This window comes from Syngnathoides biaculeatus, chromosome 3 (genome assembly GCF_019802595.1).
Source record: "Syngnathoides biaculeatus isolate LvHL_M chromosome 3, ASM1980259v1, whole genome shotgun sequence".
Classification (NCBI taxonomy): domain Eukaryota; kingdom Metazoa; phylum Chordata; class Actinopteri; order Syngnathiformes; family Syngnathidae; genus Syngnathoides; species Syngnathoides biaculeatus.
This window is the reverse complement of record NC_084642.1, coordinates 8,926,595-8,952,524: the sequence shown is the minus strand read 5'-3', so window position 1 is coordinate 8,952,524 and position 25,930 is coordinate 8,926,595. Positions and strand designations below refer to the sequence as shown.

The 25,930-nt window shown below is 41.6% G+C and overlaps 2 protein-coding genes across 3 annotated transcripts; both read right to left on the bottom strand.

Annotated features, from left to right (window-relative positions):
• Nucleotides 1-108: 108 nt before the first annotated feature.
• On the bottom strand, nucleotides 109-10,216 carry vrk3 (VRK serine/threonine kinase 3). The gene is made up of 15 exons (XM_061814126.1): nucleotides 10,147-10,216; nucleotides 8,996-9,198; nucleotides 8,737-8,847; nucleotides 7,545-7,649; nucleotides 6,474-6,629; nucleotides 5,559-5,696; nucleotides 4,627-4,682; nucleotides 3,822-3,888; nucleotides 2,781-2,862; nucleotides 2,603-2,699; nucleotides 2,423-2,515; nucleotides 2,223-2,355; nucleotides 1,969-2,086; nucleotides 652-710; nucleotides 109-568 (listed from the first exon to the last, which is right to left on the bottom strand). The coding sequence occupies exons 1-15, from the start codon at nucleotides 10,164-10,166 to the stop codon at nucleotides 432-434; spliced, it is 1,575 nt and encodes a 524-aa protein (XP_061670110.1). The 5' UTR covers nucleotides 10,167-10,216; the 3' UTR covers nucleotides 109-431.
• A 148-nt stretch (nucleotides 10,217-10,364) lies between these two features.
• On the bottom strand, nucleotides 10,365-25,897 carry rab27a (RAB27A, member RAS oncogene family). Of its 2 annotated transcripts, none has more exons than XM_061814129.1 (6): nucleotides 25,793-25,897; nucleotides 16,610-16,778; nucleotides 12,717-12,802; nucleotides 12,507-12,610; nucleotides 11,855-11,978; nucleotides 10,365-11,524 (listed from the first exon to the last, which is right to left on the bottom strand). In XM_061814129.1, exons 2-6 carry the CDS (start codon nucleotides 16,760-16,762, stop codon nucleotides 11,329-11,331), a joined length of 663 nt encoding a protein of 220 aa, XP_061670113.1. In that variant the 5' UTR covers nucleotides 16,763-16,778; nucleotides 25,793-25,897; the 3' UTR covers nucleotides 10,365-11,328. The 2 variants fall into 2 exon arrangements, with proteins under 2 accessions (XP_061670113.1, XP_061670112.1); XM_061814128.1 differs by lacking the exon at nucleotides 25,793-25,897 and adding an exon at nucleotides 25,111-25,467.
• Nucleotides 25,898-25,930: the final 33 nt, after the last annotated feature.

The following is a 25,930-nucleotide window of genomic DNA, read 5'->3' as shown; positions in this document are numbered from 1 at the left end:
AGTAAGTTTATTTCAGTTACATTGTTACAATGCGGTTTATTCATGCATTTAAAAAATTCTATTATATATTAAAAAAATAAAATAAAAAAAATAAAAACAGTGCACCCAATTATGAATGTATGCAACCTGTGAAGAGCACGAACAACAATTCAAAATATTAAACCAACAGGAAGCGCAAATCAAATAATTCACCTAACATGTCAAGTGCACACGTCTACTGTATTTCAAATTGAATATCACATATGAACACACAAGCATAAACTCATTTATTCCTATCAAAATGAGGAAGCTGCAATTTCAAAGCCACACAATCGTGACGCTAGTTTCACATTTTCTTTAAGTACCAATATCGATAAATGCTATTAAAAATCCACAATTGACGTGGGGGTTGAGAACACTTTACCGCTGCAATCAGCGAAATATGTCCTTTGCTAAAAAATGAGAGGTTTTTCCACTGACCCTCCCAGATGCGACAAAGCTATGGCGAGCCTGGCTTTCAGTTCGGGGTAGTCTGGCTGCTCCGTGTACTGCAGGTCCGCCACTGTGGTCACATAGCTTTGGATTGCGGCTAAAAAAAAAAAAAAACACAAAACAAAAAAATGTTCACGTTCAATCGCTCACTTGTCGTGACGCTTCAAAAATGGCACTCACTGGAAATTTTATTCCTCCCGAAGCAGTGACTCAACAGTGCCGGAACGTCGTCCATGTACCTAAAATAACAACAATGAATGCATTTTGATGAGAGAATGCACACAGGAAGCGCAGTACTGGTGTGACCACTGCTCTAAAAATAAAGACTGGATGGCTCATTGGCCACCAAAACTGAAGTCGCCATCCGCCATCTTGACACTCCCGAAACAACTACGCCGACCTGTGCGGCGACAGCGATCAACGCCAGTTTCGTGGCTGTGAGAAAACGTTCCACACACAGGTAAGTTAGAAAGATTTACTTTGACACTTAAAGTTTTTTTAAAAATTAATTTCTGATTAGTTGAATTCACTTGAACAAAGTTTTGTTTCCGTTTGTTGTTGTTCACTGTTCACTCTCTGCTTCACCTTTATAGGCTGACGGTTTTTCACGAAAAAGCGATGTAAATATTTTCCCACACTTCATAAGCAAGAACATTTTTTGATGAATTTCATAATACAGAACTCTGCAAATTTAATTTAATTTTAAAATGCAAGGAAACAAATTGAAATGTTTTGTCTGAAATAGGACATCGCAGAGACAACAAATGAACAATGCGTTTAGCAGGTATTTTCCCATTGTGAGTCCTTATTTCCCAAAAATATATCTAACTGATTGACTTAAAATGTAATGATTTTATGACAAAACTTGCTTAGTTTTTTTTGCTATGTTATGATGATAGTGCTTCACAGCGTATTTTGGAAAAGTTGTCGTGACGGAATTCGGGCCCCCGGTAATATGCAAGGTTTCTTGGCAGTCACGGTGTTATATGCCTTTCCTTTGCACTTTGCCTTTTTGGGCTTACCAAGTCGAATTAAAAATCCTTCATGTTACCAGAACTGAAAAAAGCTCACCTGACCAGTTTTAGTTCTACATGGCAAATTTTGAGGAAAAACCTCGCCATAATCCAACCTGTAAACCATGTCCCATTTTGGGAGTACCAAGATGGTGGCCAGTGGCTTCAACCAATCGACATAGCGCTCGATATGTATGCGCTATCTAGTCTTCTTTTTTTTTCTTTTTTTTTAAATCAGTGGGTGCGACGGATAACCTGTATAACTCTTATTGGAAAATTTTTTTTGAGAGAAGTAAAAAATAGATGTATTACACTAATGTGCACACCTGCTTACAAGTGGGATTTGACACGTTAAAATCGGCAATCCCAGTTCGAAGTGTACACACTTGTGCAACTTTGTTATCTTAGTTATTTTTACTTCCCTTAAAAAAAAAACAAAAAACAGTTCAGGTAAAAATCAAGACAGGTTGCAAACGTCTGTCACCTCTGTTTGAGGTCCGCCACCTGGTCGGGATCAGTGAGGCCGGTCCAGGGCAGCGCCCCCGTGTGCCACTGCAGCATGCAGTAGCCAAGAGACTGCAAGTCGCTGCGTCGCGACGGCGCTGAAAGGGCACACGCGTGAAAACCTCATGCCGGCTGGCACTTCCTCTTTTACAGAAGTTATATTAATTTTTCTGTCCTTTTATTCCCAGCGGTGAGTGCACTTCTCCCTCCCCGAATCCAAAAAGTTGAACTCACCGGCGCCTTTATGAGAATCCACGCTGATGAACTCTAGCGACCCTTCGTGCGGCTCTTGGCTGCCTTCCCGATAGGCCACGTGGCGTCCGCTGGGACAGTAGCGGGAGGCGTGGTAGTATCCCACCAAATATACCTGAACGCACGCAGACGCGCGGTGAGGAACGGCGTTGAACCCGCGTGTCGGCGCCGGCCCTCCCGACCTGCGTGGCGCGTCCCGGTTGGATGTAGATGTTTTCGCCGTTGACGTCAGCGTGAACGTACTCGTTGGAGTGGAGGTAGTGCAGCGCGTCCAGCTGCAAGGCGACAACGCGTCAGCGAAAAAGCGTCACGGGGGGTGGGGGGGGGGGGGGTTGCGCAAACGGCCGAGGACGCCGGCTCACTATTCTGCAGGCGAGCTGAAGAACCGTCTTCTCCGGAAGAAGACTGTTGTCCATGACGGACTGGAGGGACTGGCCCATGGCGGGAAAAACCAAAAACCTGATCGGAACGAGAAAAAATCGTTGGCTACGCCGTGTGAAGTTAATGGGGAGGATAGTTATGAAAAGTCCATTTCTGCACCTGTGGGAATCCGTGTAACCGAAGCCGACGCATGAAGGAATTCCGAGGAAGTCCAAGTCGTGCTGCTTGATCCACTTGGCCACTGTGAAAATGGAGCCCAAGTGTTAAACCATCATCTGTACGGATGTAAACCAGGGGTGCTCAATGCATCGATTGCGGGACGGCGTGCCCAAAAAAAAAAAAAAAAAAAAAAAAAGTCAGCCAATGTTCCCTTTAAACCATGCGCGTGCTCATACGTACTGTAAAAAAATGAAAAGAAGAAGCCACTGGTTTCTTTAAGGCAGTACACGGAACTTTCTCTAACAACGACCGCTGCCCCGCCACACTCTTTTTCCTAGTTTACCTTATACCCCCCCCCCCCAAAAAAAAAAAAAAGACGTACACTCACAATTACAAATGTTACAGTATTTACGCAGCCCATCAATGTGTTTTATAATGACAGCATCCACACAGTCTGGGCAACGTAGAGCAAAGACGAGCTCGACATGGTGCTTATGTTTACTTTCGATATTAATGGAGAAAGTTAAAAAAGAAATGCTGTTGTTTTAAGATGCAATGACTGTCGGAGTACGTGAAGAAAAAGTGGTTAAACTGGACGAGATTTTCTCTTTTCCGAACAATCTGGTCCGAAGCCAAAGTAGAAAGTACAGGATGAGATGGTGTATAATGTTAAAATTCCACCTTGGCACAGAGCGGAGACTATACAGTGCACAAAAAGATAATTCCGTTTTTTAAATATAGGAAGCAACGTAACATTAACCTTAAAACAGTTTGGGAGCACAGTCGTTATCAACAGTCGTCGGTAGCTCGCGAGAGGGTGGCTGCTTGAAAAGTAGATCTTGGGGTAAAAAAAAAAAAAGTCTGGGCACCCCTGATGTAAACCATCACAGTTCTCTGTATTAAATCGACTGCGGCAAACACCATTCATCCCCAAAATGACTTCAACGTATAGAACGGAGTAAACGTGGCGGCTTTGGCGATACTGTATACTGTACTTGTGCGTTTTACACTTCTGTCAAAATGAACAGATGAAATTCTCACCAGATAATGGCTTTGCAGCCCTCTGCAGAAAGTTCTGCTCCTTGTAGATTCTCCCCCGTTCTGCACCCTGCAAGTCAAATATTCACTAAACCACAAGAATATCCACTGCACATTTTTTAAAAGTTATAACACTGCAACTTTTTTTTTTTTTGCTACGCGCATTTCAACCTTTGCGGTTGTTGTCTTTGCTTTCTTTTTAATTTGACACCATCTGCCAAAAGAGCTGCTTGTTAGGAAGTGAGACGTGACAGCTCGCATCTCCGGAGACTGCAAAGTCGCCTCATTTGCATCTGAAGGCAACGCTGGAGACTTTTGACAAATTGCTGGTGTGTGTTTTGACACGCTTGGCTAATCGAGCTGATTCCGATGCGAGAGGGGCCAGAGCCATTCGCTTCTTCTTCCTCGACAATCGCATCGTGTGGTTACTGCTTCCATAAAAAAATGTTTCAAAATGATAGGAATGCAGTGTACGTGGCACCCCGAAATGCAGTTTTTTTTCCCCTCTATGGGAACACCCAGGATGACAATTTTTCTGCTGTGTGCAACTGCATTTTTTTCCACGATTGTTCAGCTCAGAATTAAATAGCGGACAGCCGGTCAAGTGACGATTGCACGTTATTTAAAATGTTTAATTTCTATTTTATTTCTTATTTAGGAAGAATCAATCCCCCAAATGCTTAATGGCAATTAATGCTCGTTTATTTGAGAATATTTAGGGTTGAAAAAAAAAGTTTCTCTTTCTTTCCAATGCAATTGTAATGGATGTCAATTATCTGCAGATTTTCATTATTTGAGGTCCACTCACCAATTTAAGGATATAAGCCGATTCCTTCGAGGAGGACCATGACCCTTTGTGTACGACTATAAGAACAAAAAAAAAAGTTACAGTACATGTACAGTCCAGTGAAGCCTCTGTTCTCGAGCACGATCCGTTCCAGAAAACGGTTTGAGAAGTGATTTGTTCAAAAACCGAATCGATGTTTCCCATTACAATGAATGGAAAAAGAAATAATGCGTTCCAAGCCTAAAAAAAGTAGGCTTTTTAAAGCATTTTTTTTAGTTTTTCCTGATAATAAACTGCATAGTAGAAATACATGTATAGTTTAAACACTTTATATCATAAAATAATGTAAGAAATGTATTTATTTTTTGCTTAAAATGTATGCTTTATTAGTAGAGTACCCTAGGCTGGGAGCGTATTGCCGTATCTGTAGCGACTGGGCCCCCAGCCTTGTAAATTTTTTTTAAAAAAGTGCAGAATAACTTTAAACAAGCAACTTGCCTTCTTTGGAGCCATGATTGGGGGTTAATACGGTTTGATAAAAAGAAAAACAACCGTCAATACCGGGACACGTCTGTGTGCAGAGGCTACATTATACAGAATAACAAAAGTGCGCTGGTTGCGCGTTATTTCATTTCATTTTTTTTTTTTTTCGGGGGACGTTCGAATTGACAATAACAAAACGCGTCATGGGTGGGTCAGCTGCTTGCTGCGCCCGCATTACGTTATTTCCGGGTTTTTGGGGCGGCGTGGGAAATTCACAACAAAGCGCGTCGTGGGTCAGCTGCTCTGGCCGAGCGCAATATGTTATTTCTGTGTGTTGTCGGGGGCATTCGAGTACCCATTTTCGTTCGAAAACCGAAGCAAAACCGATTTGTTCGAAAACGGGGACGTTCGAGAACCGAGGCTTTACTGTATAGACATGGGAATTGTCTTTCATTTATTTGAAACCTCACCTTCATACACGAGCTCCGTCAGGCTCTGGCTGAGCAGCTTGACCAGCGTCCACGTTCTGCCCGTCGCGTCCGTCAGCTCCTCGCCGTCGTCCAGCCGCTCCACGGCGGGCGCCTTCTTCCCTTTGCTTTGTCCTCTGGCTGCGCATTCATTCACCCGAGAACGCTCACGATTGAATCATTTTATAATCAACTCTCCCATTGATTACTGATTTAAAATAAATAAATAAATAAATAAATCAAGCCCCCCCCCCCCAGTTTTATTATGATTTTCACCACCCAAACACATTTAAATCTTATTTTTGAGGAATGGACTTCAACCCTTAAACTGCACATGTTGGTACTTAATGTACAGCCGTCACTCACATTTGAAAAATGTACGGGTGTGGTCAGTCATGCCCGCAGATATAAAGTTGTGGGTGTGTGTTCTGTTTGTAATTATGAGTGTACCCCTTTAAGAGCGGAGGGGGGTGGCAGTGTCAGGTACTCTAGGTAGTACAAGTAGGTTTTCATGTGCGCTGAGAGTGCCCGACAAGTGCGCAGCTTAGAGGGAACATTGGTCAAGACTACACAAAATTGACGTCTTTCTAACAAATTTTACGCGCGTGATTTTTCGTGCTCGACCGAGGAGATTCGCGAGCGCGATGGCGCGCAGGAGCATACGCGCCTGTCAAATCACAGTGACTGGAGTAGAGTACTAAATTTGGTGTATAGAACTGGAGACGGCTGAATGGGTAGCGATTGTTAATAGCACCAGCGCGCTAGCAATCGCCAGGAAACAGGAACTCCTGTTCAGCTAACGCAGTCATGAAATGTACAAAAATAAAGAGCAAGACCAATTATTATGTTTTGTATTCATTTTTTTTTTTTGCCACAGCCGCTGCCAGCGAATTGTGACTCTGCGAGTGTTTCGTTCACCTTTGAAAGGAGATTTGGAGGCCGGCGAGGAAAGGGTCGAGAAGAAAGTCCGAGGCGAGTCGTCCACGGTGGATTCCGCTGCGCCTCTCACGGTTTCATCTGTCATTTTCACTTCTTCGTCCACAGGCTGCATGAAGAGCGTCCCCCTGCCCCTTCCTGTAGATCACGTTGACGGATGAGAGACGACGTCATTGCGGGAGATTATTTATTTATTTTTACAAATATAGCAGCACCTTGATTTACAAGTGACACATTTTTCACGATACGAGCAGTGTTTTTTTTTTTTTTGTCTTTTGTGAGCAAAATTCTAAATTTTGATTTTTTTGATAGCACTGTTTTTATATCGTCGACACAGTGGGTCAGCTGGAAAGTATTCGCCTCACAGTTCTGAGGTCCCGGGTTCGATCCCAGCCCCGCCTATGTGGAGTTTGCATGTTCTCCCCGTGCCTGCGTGGGTTTTCTCCGCGGCACTTCGGTTTCCTCCCACATCCCAAAAACATGCAGCATTAATTGGACACTCTAAATTGCCCCTAGGTGTGATTGTGAGTGCAGCTGTTTGTCTCTATGTGCCCTGTGATTGACCGGCGACCGGTTCAGGGTGTACCCCGCCTCCTGCCCTTTGACGGCTGGGATAAGCTCCAGCACTCCCTGCGACCCTTGTGAGGATAAGCGGAAAAGAAAATGGATGGAAGGATGTTTTATACCCTTTGGGCAAAAGAAACAAGGGTGGTCAAATATTGCGAAAATGTACAGTATCATCGTTGTCAAGGTGACGACGTGCCATCTCACTTTTTACTGTCCTCACAGTTATTATGGGATTAAACATAGGCTTTGTGTGTGTGAAGTTCGTGGAGTGTCTGGGGATTCTGGCTTCCTCCCACATTCCAAAAAAACTCAAGTTGGCTTCATTGGAGATTCTCAATTGTCCTCTGGTGTGAAGGTGAATGGCTGTTTGTCGACATATACACCCCCCCCCCCCAAGTCAATTGGGACAGGCTCCAGGACATCCGCGGTGCCAATGAGAATAAGCGCTATAGAAAATGGATTGCTGTTTTTTTTCTACGAGCTTACCAGATCTGGGGGATTTTAAAAGGGGCGGGGGAGAGGCCTCATCAGTTGCCGCCGTCTTTACGCGTTTCAATGGAGTTTGCTTTGGTAAAGGAGAGACATTGTTACCTATAAATCAAAAAAAAAAAAAAAAAACAAGAACTTGGTCATATGGATACATGTTTTTTCAATATACAGTCACATTATCAATAGAAACTAGCAATATGCATGATAACATACATGAAACATCCGTGTAGATTTCCCGTCATGCTAATCTGAAAAGGTTAAATGGAGGCTTTTGGGTTTTTTCTCCCTTTTCTTTTTCATTTCTTCAAAATGTTTAAATATGACTGAGGCAACTTGGCTTTTAGCCCGACAATATGATGAATACAAAGAGCTTGTGTTTTATCATCTACCGCGAAGACACTTCCTTAGGTAAACAGTCACTGTGGTTTGACAGGCACCATCGCACCCGCATATCTGCACAGTCGAGCACGAAAAATCACGCACGTAAAATTTGTTACGAGTACAAATACACAGGTACTGAAAGACAACTTGAAGTATTTTTTTCTTTTTAACAGGGAAGCACACAGTCTAACAATGAGCTGCAGCTCAGCCTACTTCTACTTCCTAGTTTACCTGACACCGCCCCCCTCCACTCTTAAAGGGGTACACTCATCCTTACAAAGTGAACACACACCCACAATTTTATATCTGCGGGCATGACTGACATTTTTCAAATGTGAGTGACTGCGGTAAATCTGCACAATTTAAGATGGATCCAGAAATTCTGCTTTTGCCTTACATACTACTACAACGGATATGAAATAAAATCCACCCAGGGATCTCGATTGATGCGCGTCACACACAAAAATGAGCAGGGGCGCATAAAGTCCGATCAATCTGCGGCTTAGTATACAGACGTATGGTTTAGAGGACTGTGGCTTGGTGCTAGAAATCCGACGCATGATTTATTAGTATTTTTTTGGGACGAGACAGCACCCTAAACTGTGACTAATTAAGAAAGCAGAAACATGCAACCCATTGAAGTCTCTTATCCAATCAGAGATCCTCCCTCTGTTGGCCACGTGCGCATCTGTGTACACAAAACTGGAAGTGACAGTCCAGGATCTCAAAAAGGTTCGGCGAACTTGTGATACATAATCATATTGAAACAAAGAAATAGCATACGGTAATAACTCGGTGATTAGGGTACCTTGTGTCACAGCGGGAGGATCTTCTTTGTTTATTTTGACTTCCCTCTCCAGCCGAATGGAGTTACGAGTCTTCCGCAGGGCGGGACGAGGAGAAAGTAAGCTTCCATGCACTGGAGAAAAACAAGAAGCAAGTTGGTGCCCCTCTAGAGGTAACCATTCCATCTTTGTCAAGACCAACTTTTTGATAAAGGTCTTGTCTTTGATCATATGTGTGTGCAATTGTAACTAATGTTATGTATTTTCAAAATGTAATCTTACAGCCGTCTGTGGCTTCGTGACACATGCTGGATGCTTGGCTTGCTTTTATGGCTTCATCCCCTTTCGGGGGAGAGAAATTCGGCGACGGCGCGATGACCTCAGACGCATCAGCGGCGCAAGGAATTTTCTCCCCGCACGACGGACAGAATTTAAAACCGGACTGCAGCTTCGTGCCGCACTGAGGGCAGAAACGGAACGTCATCCTGCAAGAGAAAGCGCACATGGAGACACAAGCACACCGTGGAGTGCCTCTGAGGCTAAATATGTACACGTGAAAAAAAAAAAAAGACATCAGAATCAGATGGTTGGTAAATGTACAGGTTGTTAAAGCTTTCCTTTCTAAGTCGGGGTCAGCGTAATGTCAGAACAGTTTGTGTATGGAAAGCCATTACGAGCATATATTCAATATCAACATTTGTAAAATCTTGTAGCACAGATTAGCTGATTTCACTCACTTCTGTTGTCAGCGGTTTAGACTTTAGTAGCTGTGTGATGAGCTCGTAAAATGAATTTACAAGGTTTACACTGACTACTTCACATTGAACTAAAGTGTCATTTTTTTCAGTATTGTACCATTAAAGAAATATAATCGAATAGTTCCCCCAATTCAAATTCAAATTCTCTTTATACTTGCGATATTATTATTGTAAACCCAGATTAGCTACACATTGATTTTTGGGGGAGTCGTATTATATAGCTCCCATCTCTATGTATCACTGTTATGGAAGTTAGCAACAACAATTAAAAAAACACTCAATTTTTTATTTTAATTTGATATGTGTTTATCTATGGTCTGCTCTACATTTAAAGGTTAAACGAAAGTGTTGCCTGGAAACTTGGTAAAAGCATCATCAATATTGACAACTTGCGTGGTCGTAAAGAGATAATTATTTTTAAAAAATGCGATAAACTGCTTGAAACGGCAACAAATAATGCAGACAAACGTATTCAATCCACTGGCTAGTGTAAGTGTGTCCGTCACTGTGAACATTTAGTAGCTAAGTGAGCTACTAGAACAAATATGACCGCCTGACTCCTAAAATATGCTGCAGATTAGCGCCTGGTTATCGTATAGCAGAAAAAAGGCTGTGCCTATTACTTGAAAATATGAAATCATATGTTGTCAGCTATATCAATTCGGACTGTTATACCTTTCCAAAGCGCCCTCCATGATCAGGATGTTTTTGTTTATGTGCTTCTTCGTCGCCGGAATGATATTGCGGCCACAAACAGCATGCAAAATAAATGTCGCCCCTATTGGACGACGTGAGAACTGCACTTGAGAGTTGAAAGCATGTGATTAAAAGTTTGTGCACCTCTACATGGCAATACAATATTTTTAGACCAGACAAGCATTTCCTTATTTTAATAATTCAAAAATAAGTCTTTTGAAAAAACCTGTTGCAGGTGTGACTACAATTCATGTATTAATAAGGATACGTACACAGTAGTCTGTAAATACAACTGAAGTGTGCACAATTTGAAATGTAAACTATGAATATAAGAATTGCAGTGGTTCTCAAAACAAAAGCAAGAACAAGCTTTTTAAAGGTTTTGCAGAATACAAAAAAAATACATTAAGCACATAATTTGCTTCAAATGTACAGCTGAAAGTTTTGTATTTAACAGTCAATATGGATTTTCAGTGTATTTTGACAGAATCTGTTCTGTATTACATCAAAGACAGAGAAAAGTTATTGTTATGAACATTAATGATGGCAAATAATTAAATTCTGTAATCAATTTATTATTGCACATTCCGTGTTTGGCTAGCCAAGTCTGAGAGATTCTCTATGTGTTGTCTATAACGGTGAAAATAAACTATTTGAATTGAAATTATATAAGTGTGCATGCTGAGATGAGAACAAATTGGCACAAGTGTATACATTCAATATCAATATATACAATGACCATCTAATAAATACTGAAGTTAAAGTTCTTAATTGCAGCATTACGATGGAATTCAGAGGAACAAACCTTCCCAGAAGTATACCAGCAGAAAATACTTTTTTATTTTAATGGCATATTTTTTTGGCCGGTGTTGTATAACAACTCACTTTGCTGGATTATATTTGGACCTTTCAGAATTGTAGTCAATAAATATCCACCACCCTTTGCAATCAAATGAAAAATGTCCATCTATTACTCAAAAGGCACGAGTGACATACTACAGTGTTATAACGCATCTTTAAAAAAAAAAAAAAAAAGTGTATCAGCAATCAGTAGATTTGGGCGGGGGAACCAATTTGATTTCACGCTTTCCCATTTTCAACAGGCCCATTGGATTGAAACAACAACCCCCCCCCCCAACCCCCCCATCCACCCCTGCCGCCTTAACACGCGCACTTGCTCCTTTCCGAGGCCTCCTCCAAGTCTGGGTTGCCGTGACCGTTTGTCCGGAAGGTGCCGTCCGGGATCCAGGACTTGTCCACGCATCGCTCCATCCTCTTCATGATGAGGTCGAGCAGCACGTCCACGGCCTCGATGACGTTCTGTCCGTTCGCCGCGCTTGTCTCGAAGTAAGGGACCCTGTCGGCGGGTAGAAAAGCACAGTATGGAACAATAACGCGGAGATGGACTAAACAAACAAAAAAAATACAAACTAAACTTTGTTCACAATATGTGCCACTCCCCTCCTAATCTTGAAAACACTGCAGCGCTCCTCCATCGGACTATTTATTTTTCAGTATAGTTGAGCGGAGCAGGATACTTTACGCATGTCGACAAATATTGATTTTTCCAGGAGGGCCAATTTAGTCTGACTCTCTTCTCACTGACTTGGGCAAACAAGTTGGCCTCTGCCTCCTTGGCAAACATGTCAGGCAGGCTCGGTGGGAGGGGCGGGGGGTTGAGACCTACCCGTACTTCTCTGCCAGCTCTCGGGCTTCTTCCTCACTCACGGCTCGCTGATCGACCAGGTCGCATTTGTTGCCGCACAGAATAACGTCTGGATTCTCGCAGTAGGCGTGAACCTGTAGCTGGCCTGAAAGAAAGAATATTCATCCCAATTCCAACCAAAACCAAAATCTACCTCGACTTCACGAACATTTCCCAAATAATTTAGCAAATGGAAATCATGTGTTTTACAAGGTTAGCATAATTCCCGGCCTACAAAACGCTCTTGGTTATAAGCCTTGGTACACAGTTTAACGCTAGCGCTGTGCTAATGCTAGTGCTGCGCTAACGCTAGCGCCGCACCATCGCATAAACCGCAGGGTTGAAAGCGTGTGGAAAAAAAGTCGCGGCTTGTAGACTAGAAATTACGGTAAACAGAATCATAAAATACAGAATATTTATGGCTGACTTTAATAATGTTGAAATGTGAAATTAAAAAAAATGAGCTACTGCTAAAGTGACATCAGCATTAGAACTGTAAAGTTTCAATTGAATTCCAAATTGTATGATGTCGGAAATTTCACTGTATTCTTTCTTCATCGTCATTTCATAACGGTGAACGCTGAAATATATCATCAGAATATTGTACATAAAGTGCAACGGTAAGAGGACCTACTCATCCAGTTTCGGACGTTGAGGAAACTTTGTTCATTTGTGAGGTCAAACAAGAGGATGAAACCCATGGCATCCCTAAAGAATGCGGTGGTCAAACTCCGAAACCTGACAAGGTGGGGGGATGAAAAAAAGCAACAACAACAAAAAATATGATGGTTGATTGATGAGACGATGAAGTGTTACAGTAGCTATGAGATATTAGATAGACTACCTTTCCTGTCCTGCAGTGTCCCACAGCTGCATGTGGATCTTTTGTCTTCGACCTGAGGTGCCATCAGGACCAATGGAGTTGTACGTCTGTTGGAAAAACACATTGGACCAAGAACCACAACCTCACTCAAACAGTGTTGGTGCAATCGAGTACAGTTCGTACTGTTTTAACAGGGTCCAGATGAGCCTGTCCATCTTCTTTTCATGTCTCATTGTGCTTGATTATGGCTGAAGAATATGTAGGAGTCCCGCGGGGGGTGCTTCTGGAGTATGAGGTACCGAACCCTCTGATACGAGCCGTTCGGTCCTGTACGACCGGTGTCAGAGTTTTGTCCACATTGCGAGCAGTAAGTCAGACTCATTTCCAATGAGACTTGGACTCCGCCAAGGCTGCCCTTTGTCAAGGGTTCTGTTCATAACCTTTATGGACAGAATCTCTAGGCACAACTGGGGGGTAGAGGGGGGTCCGGTTTGGTGGCCTCAGCAGTGCAACTCTGCCCTTTACAGATGATGTGGTTTTGTTGGCTTCATCAAGTCGTAATCGCCAACTCTCACTGGAGCTGTTCGCAGTCGAGTGTGAAGCGGCTGAGATGAGAATCAGCACCTCCAAATCTGAGACCGTGGTCCTCAGTCAGAAAAGGGTGGCGTGCCTTCTCCGGGTCGGGGATGATATCTTGCCTCAAGTGGACGACTTCGAGTCAGCATTGCAACTCTCCTCTTTACAGATGATGGGGTTCTATTGGCTTCATCAAGCTGTGATCACCAACTCTTACTGGAGCGGTTCACAGCCGAGTGTGAAGTGGCTGAAATGAGAATCAGCACCTACAAATCTGAGACCGTGGTCCTCAGTCAGAAAAGGGTGGCGTGCCCTCTCCAGGTCAGGGATGAGATCCTGACCCAAGTGGAGGAGTTCAAGTATCTTGGGGTCTTGTTCACAAAGTGAGGGAAGAATGGAGCGGAAGATCAACAAGACGGATCCAGTGCAGTGTCTGCAGTGATGCAGACTTTGTATGGGTCTGTTGTGGTAAAGAGGGAGTTAAGTCGAAAGCGAAGCCCCCAATTTACCAGTCCATCTACGTTCCTACCCTCACTTATAGGCACGAGATGTGGGTTGTGACCAAAAGAACAAGATCTCGGATGCAAGTGGCCGAAATGAGTTTCCTCCGCAGGATGTCTGGGCTCTCCCTTAGAGAAAGGGTGAGAAGCTTGGTTATCTGAGGGGAGCTCTATGTCGAGCTGCTGCTCCTCCGCATTGAGAGGGGCATCTGATCCGGATGCCTCCAGGACACCTCCCTGGTGAGGTGTTCCGGGGACGTCCCACGAGAAAGAGACCCTGGGGACGACCCAAGACACGCCGGAGAGACTATGTCACTTGGCTGGCCTGGGAATAGCTCAGGATCCCTCCGGAAGAGCTGGAGGAAGTGCCTGAGGAAAGGGAAGTCTGGCTAGCCCTGCTAAAGCTGCTGCCAGCGCAAGAAAAGGTAGAAGATGGATGGACGATAAACGTTTTGTGGTACAGCTGTCCAAGAATTTGAAGTCTTTGTCAGACCGTGGCAAGAAACGGACAATTGGTCACACAAGTGGTTCACTGTGCATTTAAGAAAGTAAATATTAGCGCTGCTCAGGTATTTACTGATGGTCGGTCGGTTGCCGCCTGCCATCAAACAACATGAGTCATGACACCAATTGACTTCAATGCTTCAATGCTGGAATGCAAATAAAACCTGAGTCCCGTGGCCTAGGAAATCACAGGACGGCTTTAAGAATGTAAAGATCAACAGAAAACGATACTCATTCATATCTTCTGACAGTATTTGCTCAGCAAACATCAGAACAATTTTAAGAATATCACCGATGGTCAAATTCTGGTGAATGACCGAATTTAAACTAATAATTAAGCATCTGTGTTTACACATTTTTGCGTTTGGACATTCACAAAACAATGGCTCACATTTCCAAAAGTATTTTGTAGTATTCTATGTCATTGAAAATATAGATTCGAGAGAACAGATGTTCAAAGTATTTTTTGAACCAAAGCCGTTTTCACAGTAACTTTAACAATAGCTGAACAAACTAATATTCTTGACTCCTGATTTCAAAACTGGTTAACCATCAAATCGGTCGTCTATATAATGATATGATTAGCTAATTAAAAACTTTGATAGTTTCACAGTCATAACGGCACTCTGAAGGAAATGGCAAATATTATGAGGCCAGCAACAAAAATTTGTTTGCTTCAACTGTAAACTGATTCATCAACAACAAATCAATCAGCAACTCTTGATAATTAACTTAAAATGATCTAAATCCTCAGAACTTCAGCCTCTCAATAGTAAATATTCTCCTTGACACTAGATTTACCTGTGTTTAATTAAAATAATAACTCAAACACAAATAACTTCAAAATAAAACATTTGTAAACATCCCATTTTACAGAATTTTATTTTTAGACATGTTACAGAGCAAATCAGTCATGAATCATAATCACTTTATATTTGGGGTTTCTTTTGCATTGTTAATTTGATATGACGTCAATTAAAAAAAAAAAATCACAAATATCATCCAATCAATTGAAAAAAAATCATCAGATGAATTAATTATTCAAATAATCCTTACTTGCAGCCCTACTTGATTCTGTAAGGAAATGCAAAAACAAATGTGTTGGGCCAATTGGGATGTACTCATTTATATAGAGCACGGTCGATACATATAGATATACAGAACAGCCTCGAATTCTCGACCACAATCCATTCCAAAAGGTGATGTGAGAACTGATTTGTTCGAAAACCAAATCGATATTTCCCATTACAATTCATGGGAAAAGAAATAATGCGTTCCAAGCCTAGAAATGTTGCTTTTTAAAGCATTTTTTTAGCTTTTCCTGATAATAAACTGTACAGTAGAAATACATGTATAGTTTAAATACTTTATATAATAAAATAATTTAAGAAATGTATTTATTTTTTGCTTAAAATGTATGTTTTAGTAGTAGAGTAGGCTAGGCTGGGAGTTCATTGCTGTATCTGTAGCGACTCGGCCCCCAGCCTTGAAAACTTTTTTTTTAATGAACAAAAGTGCAGAATAATGAGGGGGAAAAATATATATATATATATATTATTTTATTTTTACACAAAGTAACATCCAAAAACATTAACTTTTAACTCAAGTTAACGAAATCTCCCCAGCTAACGCGTTGTTCATTTATGAAAATAAAAAGCAACTTTTCAACTTCCCCCAAGATCTGTGGCCTCTGCTTGCTCAACACGGTTGCTCCTTTAGCAACAACACTTGCTTGAAGCGCGTCCTTGTGTTTCAGAACGGTGCTTATCGTCGATTTCGCCATGCCGTACTCCTTCGTATTTGGCTATCGATTCTTTCTTAAAGTCGACAGTTCTACGCACAACTTTCCTTTTTTCAGCACCAGCACCCTTACTACTTCCACTTGCCTTCTTTGGCGCCATGATTGGGAGTTAATAGTCCTCAATAGGAGGAAAAAACAGTCACTACCGGGACACGTCTGCGTAGAGTCTGCGTTATACACAATAACAAAGCAAGTCGTGGGTGGTTGAGCTAGTTGCGCAGCGCGTTATGTTATTTACGGGTTTTTCCGGGGCATTCGAGTACCGGATTTTTACTCGAAAACAGAAGCAAAAAAATCTCGAAATTTTGTTCGAAAACCGACTTGTTTGAGAAAGGGGACGTTCGAGAACCGACTATTCTACATAGATCTTAAAAGGCCCGCTTGGTCCAAAAGCAGAAGCTGATAACAAAACAAGAAGTAATAAACCAAAAGTAAATACTTGTTCAAGATAAATGTTCGAACGAGATCTCTTGCACTAAATATAGAAATGACCTCAATATCTTTTCAAATTGTAAAGGAAAGGAGCAGCTCACCACTCGTTTTTCTCTGAAGTCAATTCCCACTGTGGTGATGAACTTGGAGTTGAACTTGCCGTCGGTGTACTGGTAGAGGAAACTGGTCTTCCCCACACCAGAGTCGCCCAGCGCTAGGAACTTAATGAGGTAATCATATTCCCCATCAGACATGGTGAGAGATGAATTCCTACAACACACAAAGACACAAACAAACACTGAGTCGTCCAATAACTACCACAGGAACGCTTTTAAGAGTAAAACCGGATCGTCAGCAAACATTAGTTGCAACGAGGGGCAAATCTCAAACAGTCACGTTAATTTTATTCATATTGTGCTATTTCACAGCAGAAGGTATCTCAAGGCCACTTCACAAGTTATACTTGACGTAAACAGCGGCGCCTGGAGAACCGAGCAGTAATAGTTCCGTGACCACACTTTTCCTGTTGCGTGTTAGAAAACTACCGTGATTTTTGGCCTATAGAGCCCACCCGATTATAAGCCTCACCCAATACATTTGTAAAGGAAATACCATTTGATAGATGCATAAGCCACACCTGTGTAAAAGCCGCAAGTGCCTACATTGAAACCCACATTGAAACACAAGATATTTAGATGGCACACAGAAAGAGTTTTCAGAGTTTTAATATCTTAGCTTAAGATAGCAACAACACGGTAACACGAACAGGGCTGGTGAAAAAAAAAAAAATAAAATACCAGCAAAAAAATAATAATAAAAAAAAAACCCAAATAAATAAAATAAATGTGGCAGCTTCACAGTAGCTACACAGTAGCACAGCACTAACAGGGCCGGTTAAAAAAAAAACTAATTCACTGAGACGAGGCGCTAATGCTAGCGCGGCGCTAACAGGGCCGGTTTAAAAAAAACAGTGTGGAATGGGCACGTATCGCCGCTAACGTTGAGTGATGCTGTAGCCGCTAACTGATGTTCTTAAAGAGACATCATGTAGACGCAACGTTCACTGGGGCTCGCCATCTTGTCAAGGCTGCACGCGGCGGAAGCGCACTAAGTTGATTTAGCCAGCGTCGCATTTTTTACCCACGTGGTCGACTAATTCCAGCCAAAAGAACGCGTGCGTGTGTCATATGACTAGCGCGCAAAAGAGTATTCAAACAAGCGGGACATTCTTTGCCCGCGAAGCCCCTCACTGATCCTTTCATGTCGAGCCATAAGCAGCTTAAGGTCCTTTGGCGTAACCGAGATGCATGGCCAACTCGCTCATAGTGATGCTAACAGCTGATAATAGCATGTTTATATCCATGGTCCAAGACCACCATATTTACCGGTTATTAAAAGTTGTAATGCGGCACGTTGTTTTTAAATCAAGTTTCTATTCAGGCTTTGTTCTCGTCAGATGAAAAAAAGTAAACTACCTATTGTTGATTTATTAATTATCCTATTACTTGCAAGTTGCCAAGCTCCAGTTGAATTCAGTAGCGTATTAATTAATGTGCAGTAATGTAAATGGGGATCTGTGCCAAAAGTGAACGATTTCTGCCTTCTCTGAGCGAGGTTTGTTTGGGTCTTAGAAAACTACAGGCACTATTACAAGACATACATAGTTTTATCTTCGAGCGTACATAGTAGTTAAATTTCACCACATCCTGTTGCTTTTCATCTTTAATTACTGCCACTTGCTTGTATTTCAAAAGCGGTACCCATCATTACGGAAAAAAAAAATGTTTTCCTCCACCAAATCTGCTGTCAAAGGTGAATTACAGTGAATATAATAAGTCTACACACCCCTGTAACATTAGGTTTTTCTACTTACGTAGACTACAAAAACACATTCCATTTTTTTTGTCTCATTGTCAGAAGTCAAATCAGATGAAACCTCTCCTGTTCCAAGTCAGTCAGGATCACCAAAATTATTTAATTTTGTGTTAAGTATTCATGTTATTTTTTTTAATAATAAATAATAATGACATGGGGAATTTGTGAGAGAATTTTATACTATTTTCTTTGAGGTCAAAAGTTGACATGCATTTCCGGAGTATCGAGTAGAATTTCCTTTGAACTGCAGGACTTGGGTCGTTTGTTTTGGGTAACCTTCCGCGAGCGTCTGACAGTACTCTTTTGGAATCCTGGCCCATTTCTCCCAATAGAACTGGTCCAACTGAGTCAGGTTTGTCGCTTACCTTGCTCCCACACAGCTTTTCAGATCTCCCCGCAAATTTTCATAAGGACTCAGATCAGGGGTTTGTGATGGCCACTCCAAGACATCGACTTTATCCTCGAGACACTTTTGAGCCATTTTGGGAGAATGCTAAGGATTATTTTCCATTCGGAAGATCCATTTGCGCCTGAATTTTAGCTTCAAGGCTGATTTTTTTTTTTCAGATGTTGCCTTAATATCTCCGTGTAATGTCCGTTCTTCATGATGCCGTCTATTTTATGAAGAGCTCCAGTTCCTGCTGCAGCAAAACAGCATCACAACATGCTGCTGTGAACTCCACGCTTCACAGTTGGTACGGTGTTGTCGTGTCTACAAGCTTCCTCCTTTTTCCTCCAGATGTCACATTGGTCATTATGGCAAAACAGCTCCACTTTAGTTTCATCAAGACCACATGACATGTCTCCAGAAGTTCAGATCTTTATCTTGGTGTCTTTTTGCAAGCTGTAATCTTTAGGAGTGATGGCTTCATTCTCAGCGAGTGGCCTTTCAGCCCATGTTTCAGCAGAAGTCGTTTCACTGTGGATAATGACACTTTCTTACCGGCTTCATCCAGCATCTTCACAAGGTCTTCAGCTTTTGATCTAGGGTTAATTCAAACATTTCTGACCAAAACATATCCATCTCGGGGACACAGAGACCGCCTCCTTCATGAGCGGTGTGACGGTTGGACATTACCATGATGTTTATACTTCCGTAAAATTATTTGAACAGATGAACGTGGCACCTTCGAGCATCTGGAAATTGCACCCAAGGATGAGTCAGACTTGTGGAGCTCCACAATATTTTCTCTGATTCCCTGGCTGATTTCTTTTGATTTTCCCATGATTTCAAACAAGGAAGCACAGTGTTTAGGGTGTGGCCTCAAATACATCCTCAGGTGTGCCGTCTATTAACTCACATGTTGTCATTTAACCTATCAGGAGCTTCCAAAGCCATGACATCATCTGGACTTCCCTATAGTCTTTAAAGACAGTACTGTTTGTGTATGTAAACATTTGACCTAAAACTAAAAAATTATATAAAATAAAAGAAATTACTGATTTAACTTCAGACAGTGAGACAAAAACTGAAATGTGTGTTTTTACACAGTGTATGGCACTCTCAAGCCAGTTCAGTTTCCTGTTATGTTTTCTGACTAACACTGTTAAGGGGGTGGCTAGACCAAACAATCATCAGTTAACTTGAATAACAGAACTTCCAAAACCTGACAATATTTGGAATTAAAAAATCCTGTTAACATTCCTTCTACGGTGCTGAAAAGGAAGCGGACAAGCATGACTTTGTTTTGTGGGGAAACTCCACCTGTTAGGCACAACTTGAAAAGCCATTTAGCGCCTTTGCTCCTTTGTTGTTGTTTTTTTCATGTCTTTGGCAATTCTAGTTAATCAAATTTTGGTTATGAAGCACAAACAATGTGCCACTCGTGTTTCTTCTACGAGGCTGATAAACACAACAAGACTGCTGTAGAGTAGTACTAGCACAAAAAAGAGCTTACACTTTATATAAAAAGGCTACATGTGCCTGTTCAAATGCCATTTTTTATTATAAAAACTAAGATCATGTTTTGGGCCTGGTTTTTTTTCAGTTGTAACTGGAATCTTAGTCAGGTTATGAGGCTTTTTAAACAAGTCAGTGTTAACAAAAAACTTCAGGCTTCCGCTACAATGCAAAAAAATAATTAAATTACCATAATTCCCGGCCTCCAGAGCGCACCTGGTTATAAGCCTCACCCAGTAAATTTGTAAAGGTAATACCATTTGGTACAAAGATACGCTGCAGCTGTGAAAAAGCCGCAAGTACCCACATTGAAAGACCAGATATTTACAAAGAACGACGGTGCACAGAAAGATTTTAACGCTAGCGCGATGCTAACACATGCAGGGCACTAACGCTAATGCGGCGCTGATGCTAGCGCAGCGCTGACAGGGACGGTTAAAAAAAAAAATTCCCATTAAAAATCACAGAGATAGGCCAGTAACACAGCAGTAACACGCTAGCTTGTAGGCCGGAAATTACGATAATTAAATGTTGGGAAAATCTACAAGAACATCTGAACTTCAAAATGGTGACAAACTTGTGCTGACTTGCACTTAACACGAGTGGCTGTGGTCGGTTAATTCTGAATGCATTCACGTCCCCAGCGATAAAATGGCTAGCACAATTATGCACTTGCATCTTTCAGTGGTTTTCACTAGATGCTTTTAACCATTTACCAATTTCAATTATCAAGTTCAGTAATGAGTGATAAGATCAGGCTTCAACAAGGCATTTCCTGGCACACAATATTTACTGGAACGACAGACCGCAGTTTCATAGCTAATGCATGATACGATTGCTTGAGTTCACTAACAGTGAAAATGTGGCACTTGAATTCAGCGCAACAATATTTTTTGGTTCCAGAATCTTTGATATGACACTTTTGTAGACACTTCATTTTACTGTAGTAAAATGAGAAAACTACGTCCATCAACACTTGGTGCAGGGCACTACTACACTACTGTCATAACTGCGTTATAAACAACTTCGTATATCAGCCAACCATCAAAATATAATTTCTAAGTGGCTTTCATACATGCAAGAAATGCAACACAAAGTGCTTTCTTTAAAATGTAAAAATAAAACAAACCTGCCTGCTGCTTGTCCACAGGGAACACAGACACGCGCACACATGCAGGTAAAAAAAAAAAAAAAGAAATGTTATGAGGTAAGAGGAAGATGACAGAAGCACGACCACACTATAGGGCTCACTGTGAAGAAACACTGGGAAGCAACAAATATGTATTACGCAAAGATATTACTGTCATCAAGGAGGGGCTTTACCACAAGTACGCGTGGGTCTACAAAACAATGACTAATACTACAGCATCTTACGGAGTAACTTACTGTAGTAGTAGTAGAAGAGGAACAGGTACTACCGATATTCTTCTTCATTGGTGTCTGCATGACGGTATTATACTGCCTCTCAGTGGCCAAAGTGCACACGCGAGAAGGAGCAGCACAATGTAATTGGATTGCAGCATTAAATCATAATGAACAAATTGTTTAACTCTTACTTTATTATCCATCCATCCATCCATCCATTATCTTTTCCGCTTATCCTCACAAGGGTTGCAGGGAGTGCCTATCTCAGCTGTCAACGGACAGGAGGCGGGGTACACCCTGAATTGGTCACCAGTCAATCGCAGGGCACATGGAGACAAACAGCCACACTCACAATCACACCTAGGGGCAATTTAGAGTGTCCAGTTAATGTTGCATGTTTTTGGGGATGTGGGAGGAAACCGGAGTGCGTGGAGGAAACTCACGCAGGCACAGGGAGAACATGCAAACTCCACACAGGCTGGTCCGGGATTGAACCCGGGACCTCAGAATTGTGAGGCCAACGCTTTCCAGCTGCTCCACCGTGCCGCCCCATTTGTACATACAACTATAAATCTAATATATTCTGGAGTTGAATACATTTGATGCCTAATCAATCGGATTTTATTAGATTTTTCATGGGTACCTAATGAGGGATAGAAGCTTTTGGCGCTAAAGTTCAGTTTAGCCACATTTTCTCTGTACGAACCGGAACCCTTACAGGCTAAGTACTTCCAGTGAAAAGGATTGGAGAAAATCCAGGAGATTTTCCTGGAATTTTTTTTAAGAACGTCGCCACCCGGGTGAAGAATAAAAAAAAAAAAAAAAACTACCCTTCCATTCCCCACCCCCCTAAAAAAAAAAAAAAAAAAAAAAAAAACAACTTTAATCATTTGGACAAGGAGAAGTGAAGGACCCGCCCTGGCAATATTCCAGCTCAGCGGATGCAATCCGGATATGCACAATGTGCAGCACCACCAGCTAACTACTGCTTGTGACATAGACATTAAAAAGTGACACTAAAGTGAATTAAGTGCAACAAATAGAAGATGTAATGACCCTCAGCTGGTCCTCATGTGGCTGCAGCATTTATTTGTGATATTTGATATTCATTTTCAGATCCATGTACTATTGCGCTTGGGCCTCACTCTTTGGTATAAAAAGAGGGACAGCAACTGCAATGTGCACTATTGACTTTTGACCTTGTTGAGGGCAAAAAATATGCATTATACACAAGTAATTAGGGCACTACATGGACCTTAAGGTGGATATCAATTATAATAAATTTATGCTCCGACAACTATTTACTAGGGCTGCATGATATTTTGTTGAAGCTTCGTCATCGTGATTTACGTGTGCCCAAATATTGCTGTTAATATACTAGAATTTACTGTAATATTAAAAGTGATCAGCAGGGGGACCTGTTTGGACATGCCGAAAAGATTAAAAGAAAATAAACCTTCGCCATTTTGTATTTTGCGCTTCAGAATGAAATTAGCTTGACGAGATGCGTTTAGGGACACTGGGGAAATGGGAGTGAATGTGTTCTTTTGGAATATAGTACATCATTGTAAATATTGATTACTAGAAAAATTACTCGTATTCAAATGATTGGATACAATTTTTTTGAAACGGTGCGCTGATCTTTGAACTAGCTCGGATAGAAAATGAACTTTCCCAACACCGAGCCTGCGTTACGCCACATCGCAAAATATGTCACAGATTTAAAAAAAAAAAAAAAAAGCAATATATTTTTTTCCCCCCGATATAGTACAGCCCGACTAGTTAACATCTAACACTTCAATAATTGTACAAGTAACACGCAGTTGTCAAGTACTACATCGTTTTGCATCATTAGTTATATGTAGTCACCTTACAAATGTGCCCAAATTGTCCTACTAGTGCACAGAAATCCCATATATAGTAGTGGGCGGCTGTTGTGTGTGTGTAGGGGGGGGATTACTCAGATTCTACTAGAGCTCTGAGTTCTCTTACTATTACATATTTTTGATACCAATGTCCATGTGCTGGCACCCTCTTTGTTCTCACTAGTAGGTTCAATTTGGCAACGCATTAGTAGGAGTACTAATACTGACATTATAAAATTCTACTAGTTAACATATAGCTCTTCGTTTGTACTAGTAGTGTGAGCAGAAGTCAACTAGATCATAGTTTTGCCTCACTAGTAACATGTAGTTGTCCGACTAGTTTGTCAAAGTTATCCTACTAGTGATGACAAAGAGTGTACTAGTACATCAACTTGAAGCTGAATATCCTTGATATTGAATAAATGCTCAATTATCCGATATCCTTGATAAGCAGCTTAAGGTGAAATACAATAGTTGAAGGCAGTCGGGGGGGGGGGGGGGGGGGGAACTAGTATAAGCCCTGAGCATTCTACTATTGCCCTGAATTGTCTTACTAGTGAGGAATTGCTCATACTAGTGTATCCAGTAATATGGACAGCATTTTTTTTAAAATATGAATTCCGCTAACACTTAATGTACTAATCGCTTTGGAATTCGAGAATAACAGGTTACTAGTGAGTTAAAAACACGCACTAGTTGACAACTGAGTGCCACTAGTGACTTAAATTATATTGGTTAAAATCTAGCACTTGTGCTCGGATATCAACGAGCACAGTTTCACCTAAAATGAAGTTGTTCTCCTACTAGTATGTCAAACTTATCCTTCTAGTGATGACAAAGAGTGTACTAGTATATCAACTTTAAGCTAAATATCCTTGATATTGAATAAATACTCAATCTTCCGATATCCTTGATAAGCAGCTTAAGGTGAAATACAATAGTTGAAGGCAGTCAGGGGAAAAAAAAAAAACACTAGTGTAAGCCCCGAGCATTCTACTAGTTCCCTGAATTGTCTTACTGGTGAGGAATTGATTATACTAGTGTATGCAGTAATATGGACATGCAAGGCTAATAAATAACAGCATTTAAAAAAAAATGAATTCCACTAAAAGCTAATGTGCTAATCTCTTTGGAATTTGAGTTAACGTTACGAGTGAGGTAAAAACACGCACCAGGTGACAATTGAGTGCTTCTAGTGACTTAAATTATATGAGTTAAACTCTACCACTTCACTTGAAACACATGTTGTCAAATATCAACAAGCAGTTTTACCTAAAATGTAGTTGTTGTCCTACTAGCATTTCAAAGTTATCCTACTAGTGATGACAAATAGTGTACTAGTACATCAACTGCAAGCTGAATATCTTTGATATTGAATAAATGCTCAATTATCCGATATCCTTGATAAGCAGCTTAAGGTGAAATACAATAGTTGAAGGCAGTCAGGGGGGAAAAAAACACTAGTGTAAGCCCCGAGCATTCTACTAGTGCAGTAACATAAAAGTAAAGTAAAAGGAAAAGTCGAAGCTCGCTGCAAACAGATGCTTACAAGCTCGCTTGCTGACATTTCCTGTGACAGCTAACTTGCTTCACCCACCGTTTGCTGCTTGGAAGGACAAAAGAAGAAGAGAAAAAACAAGCTCAAAATTTAAGATGAAAAAAAAAATATGTATGGTGGTCAACGAAGTGACTTTCTTTTCCGCGTCAGCTCCGCGATGTCGTCACGGAGCGTCGTCGTCGTCGGCGGCCGCTTCTTTGGAGCAACATTCGGGCCAACCTCCAACGCGAGCCGAGTTGAGAAAGAGAAAAAGCGGCCCCTCCTCCACCCGCAGGCTACAACTTGCCAATTTCATCACCTTCGGGGAAAGGTTTCCAAACGCGAGTGCACAAGTTGGCCCGTTTGCCAACCTGCCGCTCTGGCCAAACGCCTACAAGTCGTTTACTCATTGGATCGGCTGAGGAATCACTGAAACTTCCAGTTGAGACTTGCGTGGGATAACTTATTAATGTCATTTTGCAGGGGAGAGATTTAAAGTTTAATGGCTACAAAATTTGGGGAATTTATATCTTTCTGAGTCACGAGGCAATTAACGATTTCTTCTACAGGATGCCGCTGTGCCTTAAAATGCGAGTTTAATTTGTTCGTTGACCGTGACTGACAACGCCCGTATCTCAAAGCATCTGTCCCCAATGAAAAGAATGGAAATGCCATGAATCAACAAGGCAAAAAGAATTTTTCATCCATCCGACCATCTATTTTCTTAGCAGCTTATCCTCACAGGGGTCACGGGAGTGCTGGAGCCGATCCCCAGGGCAGGAGGCGGGGTACACGCTGATCTGGTTGCCAGCCAATCACAGGGCACATGGAGACAGACAACAATCGCACCTAGGGGCAATTTAGAGTGCTTGGAGAAAAC

Coding starts and splice junctions, on each gene's coding strand:
- vrk3 (XM_061814126.1), bottom strand. CDS start 10,166: ATGGAGGGCGCTTTGGAAAG. Junction 2,087..2,222: donor GGATTCTCATAAAGGCGCCG/GTGAGTTCAACT, acceptor GTGCCCTTTCAG/CGCCGTCGCGACGCAGCGAC. Junction 711..1,968: donor GTGGCGGACCTCAAACAGAG/GTGACAGACGTT, acceptor TTGTTATTTTAG/GTACATGGACGACGTTCCGG.
- rab27a (XM_061814129.1), bottom strand. CDS start 16,762: ATGTCTGATGGGGAATATGATTACCTCATTAAGTTCCTAGCGCTGGGC. Junction 11,979..12,506: donor CAACGTCCGAAACTGGATGA/GTAGGTCCTCTT, acceptor TCTTTCTTTCAG/GCCAGCTACAGGTTCACGCC. Junction 11,525..11,854: donor GAGCTGGCAGAGAAGTACGG/GTAGGTCTCAAC, acceptor ACCCGCCGACAG/GGTCCCTTACTTCGAGACAA.